Raw genomic sequence first — 15516 nt, 5'->3', positions numbered from 1 at the left:
GAATTCATTTCAATTCTGCAACTACTGATACACAAGAAAACAAAAAGCACGAAGACTGAAATTTCTAAACTATAACAGCATGCTTGTGACTTATGCTGCTAAAAATATTTTCCCATAATTCTATGGTGAAAATACTGTAATGTTAGTTCAGCGAAAAATGTGAATAACCTCTGATCTTGCTCCTTTACAACTGTTCATAAGGCAAATCACCAATGCTTTTCCAGTACCTAGCTGTAAAATTGGTAAATATGGATTAGGATGGTAAAATTTCACACAACAGAAATTTCTGTTCTCCCCATGCATTTTCCACAGGGATTTATTTAATACCCTGGGAAAATGCAGATACACACCAGAAGCACGGAATTAAGATTATATGGCTGCCTGTGAATATGTCTCAAAATGGGCTGCATTTACAGTATGAAATGACACACAGACGAAAGACAAAATACAGAGCATTTTATTTCTTTGCAAAACTGTTGTGGCATACAGAATATTAAACTATATTTGCACAACACCAATTGAAGATTTACTCCTACGGGTTTGAAGGAGCTGGGCACCAGCCAAGTTTTGAAGCCTAAGTAACACAGAGATGATATACTGCACATGAGCAATCCTCATAAATGGCGTGTTTAAAAATGAGCAGTAAAAAGTCCATATAATACAATTTGGTTTCATTTCAATTTCCATCAATTTATTTTACTGGTAGTTTTGTGCATAACAAAGAACACCAGAAACTTCCAAATCCACTTCATTGTTCAAAACCATAGGATCAGTCCATCCACACCAAGTGCGCCATACAGAGGCAGCACAGGATAGGCTGTTTTATCTTCCACATCCAAATCCAATTCCAGCACAGAAAAATCCAAACACAGTTCAAATCACAATGAAGCTACACATTTCTACTTTTATTGTCCTTTTGCTGAGTAAGGAACTTGGGCAAACATTTGTTTCCCCTGTGAACACTACTCAAGCAACCCACTTGCCACCTTGTGATCTACTGCATATGAAAAGCTGACAGGGCAGTTTTGGGAATAGCGGTTTTTGAAGCTCACCTACCCACCACTGGGGAAGAGCTGAATTTCACTGTTACTTCCTTTTTGCAGCCAAGAGTGTTATTCCATGCAGAAAAATACATTTAGTGTTTTGCAAAAGCCACATCTGCATACTCTGCTAACACAGTAGCTTTGCAATTGCATTTAATTCACGTAGGAAGCAGAGCAGCATTTTTACTTTCTCTGTATTCCACAACATACAGATAGAACAGGCACTTCTGGTTAATATTAATAGTTCATTAAATGAAGTATCTAATTTTCACTCAAAATCAGAACATCCTAAGAGAATATAGTAATAATCCATTTTTTCCTGCAAGTCAATCCTCTAATGATGTTTATTATAATGTTAGTTACTAGTCACTGCAAACTTGTTTTTCAAATTAATGTATGAAAAGATTCCATTTAAACTTCAATAAATAATTTACTATGCTCATCCTACTGACTCAAATTGATAAATTATTTGCATGATACATTTCTTCATCAATAAGGAGAACTTTGTACTTGGAATTTATGTAACTTTTCCTTCCATTCTCCCCAAAAGGCCAATTTAATTTAAAGCCCTGAAGAGGGAAGCAATCTCTCCTCAGACTGCCCAGATACGTGAAACAGAATACACTTTTTGAGCATTTTTCTCCCATTTTACATTTAAAAAAAATAACCAAATGTACAGCTATTCAATAATAAGGAAAAGAGGCATGATTAAAAGAAGTACTTTGGAAAAGGTCAGGTAGGAGACAAAAAAAAAGCAACTCTGACTAAGGTACAGTAGCCAAATCTACTTTTCAACCATCCATTTTTCTTACAATGGTGATGCCCCTTCAAATGTTACTATCCACAGAAGAGCTTATCTCTTCCAGCCCTATGCTCCACACTCCATGTTAAGAGAACATTTTGATGGAAACACAGTATGACAAGGAGCCTTTTTCACCAGATGCTTTATTTACTTGAAATGATTTAATTGCTTTGACCTAATCCAGACCCAACCTACAAGACTAAAATTTGGAGTGCACTGAAAAGAGAAGGGAAATATCAAGGCTTTTTAGTTGCCTCTTTTTAAGGCTTACATTTTTCCTAACTGTGTTCCTGCTCTGATCAGTTTTCAAAACCTTAAAGAACTAAAGCACTACTAATTTCAGTGGTGGAAGTGCATCAGAGAGGGATATTTCTAAACCACCAGAAATAGTTTGAGCACTGGATTAACCAGAATTTCTACAACACCATTCTGTCTACAAACTCATAGAATTTATTAATATAGTGTTTAAATAACTAAACGAGAAACTAAATGAACAAACCCTTTCACAGGGTAACAGTGATCAAAACAGAAAAAAAAAGTTAAGAAGGGCACATATAAAAACAGAAGTGCTAGAATGAAAATATGTGCAATAATGATGACTAACAAATTCATGTCTCTAACAAAAAAGCAGGAATACAGATATCAATGCACCTTTTTTAAAAAAATACTATTCTAATACCTCTTTGCAGAACTTTAATATCTGCACCAACATGGCTTTCTTTTGTAGTTTAACAAGCAAACAATTGCAAACCAAAAAATTTCTGCTGTAGTGCGGCATCAAAAAAAAAAAAACAACAAACCATCAGTGACATGCCTTACATAATCAAGGATTATTTCTTGGGACATAGCATTCATTTATAATTCCAGGGACATTTGTTCTTGAAAGGGTGCTTCCTGTAAAAAAGTCACATGCTGGATCAGCACAATCTGCTCATAACCCCTGCAGTAAATTAGAAAGGAGGAGAAAAATTTAAGCCTTTTATTCCTTGCTAATTAACTGGCAAAACATAACTACCTGTCTGACAGAAAACAGCTCAATTGAGAAAAGCAAGATTTTACAGAAACAGACACATTGCAAGGAGGAAGAATAATTTGAAAATAAATTCAGATTCAGGCTGTACATAATTTATGGAGGTTTTTTTTTTCCCTCCACAGTTGACAAACAGCCAAAAGTCAGATTACTTTGTTATCTACTTTTTAGATCTCATCAAATATGACAGTCCAAACATTTAGCTTCAGGTGCTATAAAATAAAATTAAATAAGCCAATGAAACCACATTGTACTATGACTTTTCAGCCAAACCAACCTGCTCAGATCCAGCCTCAAATCTGGCTGCATATTTGATGATTGGACAAGTTTGGGATAAGTCATGCAAATACACTCCAGAAAAACAATTTAAAAACCCTAACAAAAACCCTTCAAAAAACACTAAAACCAAATGTCTAAAGCCAAAGATACAAAAAGAAAATACTTGTGCTTCAAGACTGCAGTAAAATTATTTCACGAAACAATTAGGTTTTCTCCAAAGAATTAGAGGAGTATTAGATATACAGCTTCCTCATTATACCATGGGATAATATATAGCAGCCTGTCTACAGGAAAAGAAAAAGCTTGTAATATCCCAAATCATATATATGAACATGATACTAAAATGTCAACTGTACTGTAGTTACCAGGAAAGATCTATTACATTTCTACAAGTGCTACAAGGTCTACGAATTTTACAAGTAACTACAGCTATCTCTGTATTGAAAGAAAGGTCTGCTTAACATCTGAACAAATTCACCATCTTTGCTAGTTGATACCTTTGCATTTTACACATTCTGACTTCAACAGCTGAGAAGTATTTTACACTGGGGCAGCTTTAGGAACTCAATTTCCTGTGTAGCCATCACTGGAACCAAACTTACACTTATGAGGTTTTAGATGACGTACATTCAAGACAGTCAATTTTTGCAGACTCCCACATTTGAGGCCTACTATTAAGCACTACCACCAAGTCTGTGCAAATAAGCATCCTGGCAACTGTTAAAGAGTCTGTCGTTCAAAACAAACCAAGCAGGTAGCAAAATATCATTAGAATTTTATTTGCTGGAAGATACTAAAGGAATGATAGTTAAGAGAGTTGCTACATGAGACAGAATTAATGTATATTTGATTCTTTGCTAAGATAATAGCACAGAAGTGTAAAAACATCAGGGGGAAAAAAAAAAAAATCCGTATTTTGTTTAAACATCCAGTTCAGACAGAGGCATAGTTTACTCAAAATCAGAAATTTTATTATTGCATTTCTCCATAATACAAAACATATCTGTGATATAAGTTGGATATGTGTCATGTGCCCTCTGGAATCATTAGTATGTTGTGGTGAGCCATGGCTCTTGCCAGGGTGTCCCAGGACCCGCTGGACAAAAGGTCCAGTGGTTTAATTCTCATGAGGTCCAGGAACCCTAAGATAGCTGCCCGCCACAACATAGACACCCTCAGGCTGTCTGGCAAGAAAGTTCGTTGGCCAAGGCGGGAAAGATGTGACACCCTGCACGTCTGCAATGACCACGCTCTCCCCTCCCTTGGTTTCCACATCACTCTGTCATTGGCCCGTGCTCACCCTCTCCGCCTACCTCTTTCCCCATTGGTATGTATCCCCACCTATGTAACTCCCCTTGTCTGTTCTGTTATTGGATGTTTTATGATTGCTCCACCCTGAGCAATGGGGTAGAAAACCCCCTGCCAGAGATTTTTCTTTGCGCTTCTCGACCCTTCTTTTCCAGGCTCCAATAAACCCGGTTCCTGTCCCCCTGAGAGGAGTCCCTCATTGCTTCGTCTCTCCTTGCGCCTTTTTCATCGGTGGCTAAAGCGAGCCTTGCTTGGACCTCGCTTAAACTCCCACTCTCGCTCGGCACCCGTCCTCTGCCGCTGTGGCAGGCAAGGCTATTGCCTGGTTCTTGGCCCACGAGCTAGCCACCTGGCCAGCATCGCGGCAACAATATTCAATTTTATATGAAGAATTTAAATTTAATTAATTGCAAGAGTAATTGTATGTGTAAAAAATTTTAGTACTATGGTAAGATGTCTGTGAAGACCATGCCATAAATACAATATTTTTTAATGGCTAAAACTAAACACAGGCTGAAAGAATTAAGAGTCTGATTCTAGAACCACCACCATAAAATCCATCCCTGATTATTCAAACTATAGGCCACCCAAAAGAAATAATTATAGTTTTATGATCACAAGAGCTAGGAGTGAAGCCATCAGTTTGATCTTAGTTCTGACCATACTTAATATAAGCAAGCACTCAGAACATTTACACTTTGTGCTTTTTACCATTTTGGTTTTATCTAAACAATCATTAGAAATAGTCTAATCAGTTTAATTCTATTAACTATTTACTGATCAAGATACTACAGACTAGACTTAATACTCAAAGACGACTAATGCAAAGCATTTTCACAGACATTAGAATGACAGTTGTTCTTTAGACCAAACGTCTGCATTCTTAATACATAAATTTCCTTTTCACTTCTCTCTGCATGTAAAATTAACATTAAAAACAGACATCAACTTTAACGTAAGTCTAGTTGAAATTTTAGGACTTTCAATTCTGTGAAAGATACATGATGCCTATTTTTCCTTAAGGTAAAAAACAGTAAACCCCCACCAACCTGGCAACCTGATTAATTCTGCTGTAAATACTGATTTACTACCAGCTGAAATCTTGAAAGGCCATTAAAAGTGCCAGTTTTTCATTGCAATAGGCTTGAAGAAAAAAAAAAATCACCTCAGTAGGTAAGTATCTGTGTTCACTATCCTGTGAATGTCAAGCCTTGAGAGGATTACTATTCTACTAAGTACTGAGTCGTTGCCCAGTGATTGTTTATCTGCACTTCACATCACAAAGTACTATTCAGAATGAAAGCATTTCACACTGGGCAAAAAAAGTCTGGTCCCGGTAGCTGTTCCACAGAGCAATGTTAAAGGGCCAAAAAAACCCCTGCTTCTCACCAGTATTGTCGTTCAGTGCCACTGAAGACAATCACTCAATGGAAGAAAGAAAACAATTATCTCACAAGAAGCAAAGCCACCTTCCACTGCAAAAAGATTTTTTCAGAATCCACCACTACAGTCTCTGCAGTATCTACTGTCACAGAAATTGGGATTTCTGTCTGCTTAGTGCTTAAACCCAGATCTCAAGCATGGAGATTTGTCCCTAGGTAAAAACCAGTAAATCTTCCTAATAGCAAGTCTATTAAAGTTTTATAAGTCTATGAGCTACTCTTAGATGCATAATGGGTGAAAACACTCAAGGTAATAACCTTCTCTGTGTCCTCTGTTCTTGCTGGTGGGCCACAACTGAAGTTGCTCAGACACCTCTATTTCTTCCTTCCTGTAGCTATCCTAGACCACCCTGATGTCAATTGGGTCTTTCAGATCTTTTATGGTTCCTTCAGTGATGACAGGTTTGGAGTTAGTACATTACTGTTCAGGGACAAACTCTTGAACTCTCTCTAGCTCCCTTCCTCTCTTCACCTCCAACCCCCTTTTCCCATCACCTACAGCAGTGTAGGCAGACCTCTCCAGAACATGAGACGATTAGTGACAAAACATCATCTCAAGAACAGAGAGTCTATGGGACATGATTAAGTCTAGACTGTGAAGCTATTAAAATACCAAAGTAATTACTTGAATGTAGTATTACTACTTATATAATTAGACTCACATTTTCATTTTATTGAAACAGAAGCACATACATTTGAATTTGTCTCTCAACATAATTCATTTTACTATAATGGGGTGATTGTGGGGCTTTTTTAAATATAAAGAAGCTTCTAATAGCAATTCACAGCTTCTTTTTAATAACTTAAACGCAGATTAACAATCCTTGCTACATAATACCGGCCAAACTTCTAAAAACAACCAGTGAAGTAGTATTTTTCACTCCATATTGACAATAAACTAGCACTGACCGCACTGACACAGATTCGAGTGTGAAACATTTTAAGAAGGGTTACCTCAGATTCATCTGTTGATTCCTCATTAGACCTGGTTTCCTGAAAAGGACACAACAAACAAAGGAGTAAATAACTAAGTACATACACAACTGAGCAGTATTTCCCTTTAAAAAGTACTTTTAAACCCTTATTAAGAAATGAAAGACAACGCAGAAGCACCTCAGACTCATGACAATCTTCGCCATTCATACCCGATTTGTGCTTGCACTTGTATTTGAGTGCCACACTGATACTCAGGAGCAGCAGGGACACTGTTGTCAGTTACCCTAAAAGAGAGTGATTGGATCATCTGAGAATCTGTCCCTGTGATAACATCCCCTCTTCCAGAAGCAGTAGCAAATTTTCCAAAGAAACTGCCCATATCTTGACTTCCATGGCAGAACAGCATTCTCCAGTTATCCACAAACCAGCTTTACTATTCAACTATTTAGCTGTTAATAGGCTTATTTTAAACTTATATAATTTCAAACCATTTTCCATAGAAATCCAGCATTCAATGACTTTCTCCTCCTCATCCCATGTTAACACAAGATGTGGCTTTCTCCTGCCTTTCAAACAACTGTACCTTTAAAACATCTCTCTCTGGCAAGATGATGATTCTTTCTACCCTACAAAAAAAATTTTGTAAGTCAACTCCTGCTCATCTCTCGTCTGTCCACTGAGAAAATCTGCTGATGCAATGCCTCCTCAAAGAAGTCAGCAAAACGAAGATTTACTTAACGTATTTATCTTTATCAATAGCAATAAAGGATTACAACTAATACACTGGCAGTGAATGTAAGCATTTTAACAATAAAATATGATATAAACAAAGAACAAGCAAGAGAGAAGCCAGAATTTCAAATCTTATGGAGTATTTGAAGAGTAAGATAAATAGGTACAGAATTCCACCAGAGAAGACAAAAAAATTACACCCTTACCAACAGCTTAGAGAAAAACGGAAAAGGAAAAAAATTTAATGCACTGACAACCAGTGTAATTTTTTCTCACATTTATTTATTTTCCATGCTTTTATAAAATGCACTTATTGTGACCTGTTCACCAAAACCAAAGGCTTCCTTTTCATTAGTGGAGGCTCACATTGATGCCCATAATGACCATCACAGCAGATGGGAGAGAAGCAAAGCAGCACTTCTACCTGCTACTGGAAACTTAGTGCAAGGTGTTACCACAATTACTGTCATGTGTTTCTTCCATTTTACTCACTACAGATAGGCCCACCTCTAAAACACACATCCCATAGAAGGGTTATCATTGTAGTCTGTACTTGTGACATGAGTTGGGAAACTGCAAGTAGAAAGTACATGGGAATCAAGGGAAGATGGAGTAAAATCCTGGCATCCTTTGAAGTTTAGGTTTGACTTTGCAAGCACAACTGTTTGTCTGTCAGTCTCCCAGTCTCTAATCACAAGCTGCTGTAACTTTTCAGGAAATTACAGTTTGTTACATAGAATCTTTGTGCATCTTAAACTCTACTTAACAACAACCAAGTGAGAACAGAACTAAAACATTGTGGTGTAATACTGCCAGTTGATTGGATGAGCTAGAACAACAGAAAGTCCAATGCAAAGTATCATCAAATTCCTAATAAAAACCTTATTTTCTCTCCTGAATACCAAAAGCTACCTACTCAACTCCTTACTAAATCAAAATTAATAGCACTACCGTTATGATATTTTGATATAATTCACACAGTTTGGAAAAAAAAGCTCTCCCAAACAAAGGAATTAAAGCAAGTGACATTTCCGCTGGTATACACGAGACTTTCTAGTGCAGCTACACCACCTACATCTGCCCCTCATGGTCCAATATCTTTAGCTGTCTAGAACAGGAAGTTACTTTCAGGATGAGCTCACTATCTAACACTATGCAGACAGACAGACACACGTGCAGGGTGGAGTTAACAGCTCACCTACTGAGACAGCAGCCGGTCCTCACACCCACCTGAGCTACTTAACTGAGCTCCATGTGCAAAGGCATCCCTACTGACATACAAAATTAAGGCATGCCAGAAGTTGATTCCAATAATCAGGCCATGTGAACTAAGAAAATATCAATCTATTTTTATTTACGACATCTACCCTGGCCCTGTATTCACAAGGCACCGCAACCCCAGATACTAAATTTCACAAATGGCATACAAACACAAACGCTTCATGGCCTTTATGTTCTACTGCAGAAAATAACACGCAAAAATTCAGAGGGAGCCTTGGCTTAGGAAACCAATACAGAAACTGTATTTGTTCCCTGACAAGAACTTAGCTGAAGGTGCTCAGAATTGATAGTTACCTAATAACTCACTTTGCTAGCAGCTTACTATGAAAAGCTTTTTGCCTGAGTTTTCCCACTTGCTTAGGCAAACTGGAACAGTAAACTGTAGTTATGATTGCCCTGGGTTTTGTTAGGTTCCTTTCCCTTCCCTCCAAATGCATGAACTGAGAGGATTATCCTCCACATCCACTTTTTAGGAGCCTTGTAACTGTGGAAAGGAAATCCCTAAAGAGGGATTTGTAGACAAGTAGAATCCAAAATCGTGTAGGAATAGCAGTCACTGCTGGGTCTCAGACTTTAGGGGAAAATCAGCAGTATACTTCAGCCAGCTGACAAATGCTGTTGCTTAAGTAGCCAAAGAATGCAGTAAGGGAACACAGATGAGGAAACCATAGAAATGTGAAGTAATCTCTCACCATTATAATCTTTCACTTAACAGATCCAACATAACTTCTCAAAAAATTCTTAAGCAGGCGTTCCAGTTTGGTGGGTATGGGGTTTTCCCTTCCTTTGCTTTTACAAACATCAAATGTAATATAGTACATGTTTAGGCCCATAACTTAAACCTGACAGAAGGTGAAAGCCAAAAAACTTGAGTTTTAAAGAAACACATGCACAACACACAGATCTCTTTCAGTAGAGGTGTGCATGCTGCCCACAGGAAATAGACTGAAATGCGTAAGGTAACTCTCCTATCATAGTCCAAAGAGAGCAAAACACAGGCTGTCAAGAGTTTGTTTTATCCTTCCAAAGGCTGCCACAGTTACAAACTCACCAATCCTGGGAAAAAAAGCCTCCCCCAAGGAAGCCAAGCCCTCCCAACAAACCTCTGTCAGCAGGGAAGGTGGAAACCAGATGCCAATCTCTAACTTTTGCCAGTTACCTTGAAGTAATTCTAAGACTCTCCCACTTCTAGGCATGCAAGACAGAGAAAGATCGCATAGCTCAGCTGTCTGTCCAAATGCTGGCTCAGCAAAGAAACACTTAGAAAGTACCTGAAAGGGCCAGGAAGTGCATTTTTGCTTTATTTTTTTTTTTCTTGGGAAAGAGCAACCTAGGGACGGGGAGCTATAGGAGAACATCCGATTTAGGGAACAACAGCAAGAAACTCCTCGTTTTGTCTCAGAAAAAAAACCCCTTGTTGAGATGAACTTGGTCATGTCTCCTGTGTCCCTCCGTAGAGAGAACCTCCAGCTCTTTAATCCTGGCTCCACAGAGGTGCCATATGCACTTCTAAACCCACCCTCCCGGCCAGACCCAGGTTCCCCTGCCTCCATCTTCCCTCCTCCGCCCCGGCGCAGCGAGACTGTCCCGAAGGCTGTCCCGAGGCTGTCGCCGCCGGCCCCGCACCCCGCAGGGCTGGCTGCCGGTCTCTTCCCCCTGGTATAGGCACTGTCCCTCCGCCCCTCCACTCCCATGTGCCCCCAGCCCGGCCCCACGCTTCGGCCGTCCCGCTCTAAGCCCCGCTCCTCGGAGCTGCGGCCACAGCGCACTGACACTCTCTACCTTCTCCTCGGCTTCCGCCATGGCGCGGACAGGCAGCTGTCATGTGAGAGGCAGGAAGCCGGCGAGGCACTCTGGGAAATGTAGTTTCGGAGGGAAAGGATTTCGCCCCCCCCCGCCCCCCCCTTTTTTTTTTTTCCCCGTCCTCAGCCCGGCTGAGGTATGGTGGCGATGCCGTACAAAACGGAGGGCAGACGCAAGTTGCCTCTCCGCCCTCCTTAGCTGCGAGATGCTTTTTTAAGCTGAAATCCATGATTCTTTCAGGGAGATCAGCATGATCTCCCAGCTCCATGGTACGCCCAGCTGTGATAAGGCTGAAGGTAGCCACTGCAGTGCTTGGTGAGCTACCCCTAATTAGCGAGGGTTCGGGTGTAGCTGAAGCCCAGAGCCACTGGCAGCCTGCCTGCTGCCACTGTTGTGCACAGCACTGCCAGTGCTCCCGGATCAGGCCTTTTTACTGTCATCCATCTGAGCAGCACCTGGTCGAGCACAGCTCCAGTTTCCATTAGATCCTACATGTAGCAGCTTCTGTCCTCTTTGTCCTTTTTCCTTAACCATCAATATTGAAATGGCCCACACTAGTGTCAGGAGAAGGATTTCAGAAAGCCTAAATGTCTTCTACAATTCTAGAAGCTGCTGCATTTTGACTTTTAAAAGCATAAAATAAGACTTGGAATGTCTTGCTTGCACACAAATTACTTTCTTTATATGTTGAAAACATAATCAAAGCTAAAAAGCAATAGGCAGAACATTTTACCATTTGGGTTTTGCCTTTGGAGCTATTTAAAATCTAAGGTGGAGCTACAGTGTTATGTGTCCTTGAGTTCCAAGTCACAAATTAAAAAATGTGCAGTGCAGATCACCTTTGGCAATAAAAGAGGAATTGCATAATACCACACTGGAAAACCTTAAGGCCATACAGTTAATTGCAAAGAGTATCACCTTGGCTATGAAAATAATGTATATCATTGCCAAACCTTTAGAAATTAATTGCCAGAATCTTAACTGAGAAGAGCTAGAGCTGTCCTTTAAAATCACACTGAAAGCTGTACACAGGGGTGAGAGAGAGATTTATAAAAGTTACCAGTTTCAGTGTCAGAACATATGAAAATAGCTATCCTGAATAAATTTAATTTGCAAATGATATAAGAAAGTATCTTTTTTATGGTTTGTTATGGACTATCAAGGTGCCATGGTGGAGAAGTGTGTAAATGTCATCCTGGCCATGTAAGCCTTGGGATATCTACAGAGAAAGAGATGTTTGGCTGCCATTGTACAAAATATTGTTGAGACTACACCTAGATATAATTGTAAATTTGGAGTCACCTTTGTTACAAAAAAAAAAAAATTAGTTGAAACTGGAAGGGGCCAAAGAACCACTTTTAGGGTCTGATCTGTTGGAGAAGACTGATAAAAAGAAGGGCTCAGCAACTTCAGTCTAACAATAAAAGACATCTGAAGAGGAAGAAGAACTATTAAAGTAAAAGGTATGAGATCAAATAAGTATCAGCTATTTTCAGTGCATTTAGGCTGGAAATGAGAAGTAGATGCCCATGTGCCAGGCATGCTTGGTCCTCAGAAGAATCTTGCTGGCAAGAAATTAAACTGATTTCAAGATGAAAATAAACTTAAGTAAGAGACTGTAAGAGGTGTTTGCTGACAGCTGCATGGCTTACCCAGAATGCTGTCCATTATAGGCCCATTCAGTCCTTCTTGAATCTTAGTTCTGTTCAGATCAATGAAAAAATGTACCATTGCTGTCGATGGAGCCAGGATTTGTCCTTTAATATGTAATGCACAAGCTATATTTTCTGTTACTTGTAACGGTGTATATCTTGTGAAAGGAAATTTTTCCGGTGAAGTTTTTTCTCCTGCTTTCAGGAAACAAAAAACCTTGATAGAGGATTTGGGCTACAGGGTTTGTTTTCTTCCTTTCTTTTTTTTTTCTTTCCTTTTTTTTTTCTTCCCTTTTTTTTTTCTTTTTCTTTTTTTTCTTTTCTTCTTTTTCCCCCCCTTTTTTTTTTGACATAACAGATATTTTGTGTCACTTTTTAAACTGGAAAGAACATTAATAACTGACTTTTTAAGTGCCAAGAAAAACAGAGTGTAAGGGAAAGGATGGCAGATCTTATAAACTTTGCTGTTATAACAGCTAACAGTGCACATTTGTTCATTTTTCACAAACAGCTGTCAAGGAACAGATGTTTTTGTTTTCATTGCACACAGAATAAGTTGTATAAACAATGTGATTTACTTATAGTGTGCTGCTTATTTCAGGCAGAATGGTGCAAAACTAATTCTTTTGTTGTTTAGACTTAAGGTATGAATTTGATCTGCCATGAATATAGTTTTTTGTTGTGTCAGGAAAATTTAATATGTCGGCATCTGATTCTGCCACCCGTTCCACACCCACCTTCCAGAAAACCTGAAAGTCATCTAGAAGCAATGACATAAATAGGTTTTAAAATCTTTCAGTCCCTCTCACAAAGTACTCAGCATCCTACAAATTTGGGCCTGAGACATCCCATCAACCTTTGGAGAAAAAAAGCTTAAGCACTGCCTAGGGGAAGTAAATGTTCTGTCCTAACCTTAAAACCCTCTCTTTCACTGTCTGCCAGCACATAGAACTGAAGTCTGGGTTAAATTAGTTGTACAAGAGGTAGCGATTTGGGATCTCTGGTGAGATTATGGATGCTTTGAAGTGTTGGTAGAGCATTTTGGCTCAGATTCATCTCACGTGATAGGTGGCTGTGCTTTATCACTTAGTTTTAACTTGGTTCACCAAAAATAGCACACTTCATAAGTCTTTAAATAAATATTTTAGCCATACCATAATGCCTTTAATGTTCTTAATGCCTATTTTAATGCAGAGCTTCCAGCTGATGGGAATTCTGCAGGGCATTTCTAACAGGATGCTGACATACCAGCCAGTTTGAATTTTAAAGATTTAAGTCTGTCAGGAATTTCTGGTTTGTTTTTTTTTTTGACACAGAAATCAGAATTAGCATTGAAACTTGGACCTTGACCAACATTCAGAGTTCAAATAGTGTTAAAATTTTTCTCTCTTGCTTTAACACACTTTCTCTCTGACTACTGTGAAACATAACAAGTATCCTTTGGTGTATTACTGTATTTCAGTCTCCAAGAGCTCTCAGTTGCTTTCAAGTAGGACTGATTAATCCAACAAAATATTCAGCTGGATTCTCTCTCACCACCACTTCTTCAGTTAAAAAAAAAAATAGGTGGTGGTGTCTGTACGTTAATAGTGTTTAAAACCACTCTGCTCTATAAAACATGGATAATGTTGTCAGTAGAATGGAAGTTCAAAGATTTTCCTCTTTCTGTTTGTTTGTAGAAATAAATTTGCAAAGACTTTTCTTTTTTTATCATTGCAATCAAATAATTATTTCTATAAGACACTTTCAATTTGTACCACGGCTTACATAATTATAATCTTGAATATGTTCAGGAACTTTGCACTTTAGTAACAATCCTGTTTGACTTGCTAGCATTATATTGTTTTGCAGTTGCTTAGTTTTTTTCTTCTTAATCCATATCTAAAATTTATTTAGAACATTTCTTCCTGAAATACGTATCAGAACAATGACTATAAAAAAATTCAATTATAAATGTAAAACATAGTAGTACCATATGGGCATCACAGTAACTGCCTTCTTCAATTGGCACTGAAGATAACCCCTATGTGATTTACAATATCATCAAAAAGGCAAGGTAAGAAATGGAAGTATGCATTACCACTATGTTCCACCACTGCAGTGTATTTAAATTAACTTTAAATGATCAGCTATTTTTATAAAAATGAGAGTGGTAACAATAGCAGAAAGATTATTACAAATTGGTTAAAATAGTTGATCTTTATTCCCTGATGTTTAAAGACTTTCTCAAATTACAGTGAATTATTTTCAAATCTTTCAGGAATAACATTCTCCTCAGTCTTTTCTTTCTTCCTCTGACCCTCCCTCCCTATCTGTCTTTCTTCTGCCCACTTTCTTTGTCTTCGCTCTCAGGCAGTCTTTATTAAAAATACCTACTTGTGCTGTGTAGGACAGACAAAGAAGATGAAAAAACGTGAAGCACAGTAAACAACTAACGCGGCGTTTGGTGCTCGAGGCACCAACCCTGGCGTGCCCCAGGTCAGAGGGAGTCCAGCTGCGCTACTTCTGTCGCAGAAGTGACTTCGGCATCAGGAAAAGGGCTGCTAGCTGAGCTAGCTAGCTGGCTTCTTTGCAGAGGGAACATGGCAGGAGCTGATGGTATCGGCTCACGTTAGCTCGGAGACGAAGAGAGAGGCTGTTCAGGTCTGCCTTCGAACAGGTTTATTGTTAGAAGTTTCCGCAACCCGAACAAGCTCGGAAGGCTGGAATCCGATGTGATGGTATGCGATGGGATTGTGATGGAATAGCTCCTCGGAGCCTTGTCCTCAGTTTTATAGGGAATTTGAAAACCCCGGTGACAGGGGAAAACAACCAATGAATTACAAGCCAGGGGGAGGATACAGTGTAACAAGAACCACTGGGGGGGGGGAGTGGGGGGCGGGGGGAACAGAGAGGCAGGAGTTATAACAGAACCAATGAACAACCGAGTAACCGAGAATTTTCCCGACCTGGGGGAGGTGGCTTGTACCCGGGTACCGCCGAGGGGGGTGCGGCTTAGGCTTCTGAGCCGCCCATCGACCTCTGAGTCTGCCTCTTCGGGGAACTCGATCCAGGGGAGGGGCTGGGATTGATTGGCATCACGGAGCCCCAGCCCCGCAGTGGGCTGGGTCATCCCAACAAACAGCATAAAGCCATTTATTAAAGATAAACAAGGGTTATTATAAAGGGAGAGGTAGTAAGGGATCCTCCTAAAAACCTTATAGTTAAA

At 39.3% G+C, this 15516-nt stretch overlaps 1 protein-coding gene across 6 annotated transcripts in view; it reads right to left on the bottom strand.

Moving 5' to 3' along the window:
* Positions 1 to 10656, bottom strand: part of VPS41 (VPS41 subunit of HOPS complex) — a gene marked incomplete at its 5' end in the record, with an annotated part of 111984 nt that extends 101328 nt beyond the window's left edge. For all 6 annotated transcript variants that reach the window (XM_082295268.1, XM_082295269.1, XM_082295272.1 and 3 more), the window contains 2 exons: positions 6859 to 6897; positions 10636 to 10656. In XM_082295268.1, the coding sequence (XP_082151394.1) occupies positions 6859 to 6897; positions 10636 to 10656 (60 nt within the window). The remainder of the gene's footprint in view (positions 1 to 6858; positions 6898 to 10635) is intronic.
* Between the last annotated feature and the right edge of the window lie 4860 nt (positions 10657 to 15516).

The sequence above is a fragment of the Coloeus monedula genome, assembly GCF_965178545.1.
Source record: "Coloeus monedula genome assembly, chromosome: 1".
Lineage (NCBI taxonomy): Eukaryota > Metazoa > Chordata > Aves > Passeriformes > Corvidae > Coloeus > Coloeus monedula.
The sequence above is the reverse complement of the archived record's forward strand: the minus strand, read 5'-3'. Positions and strand labels throughout refer to the sequence as shown.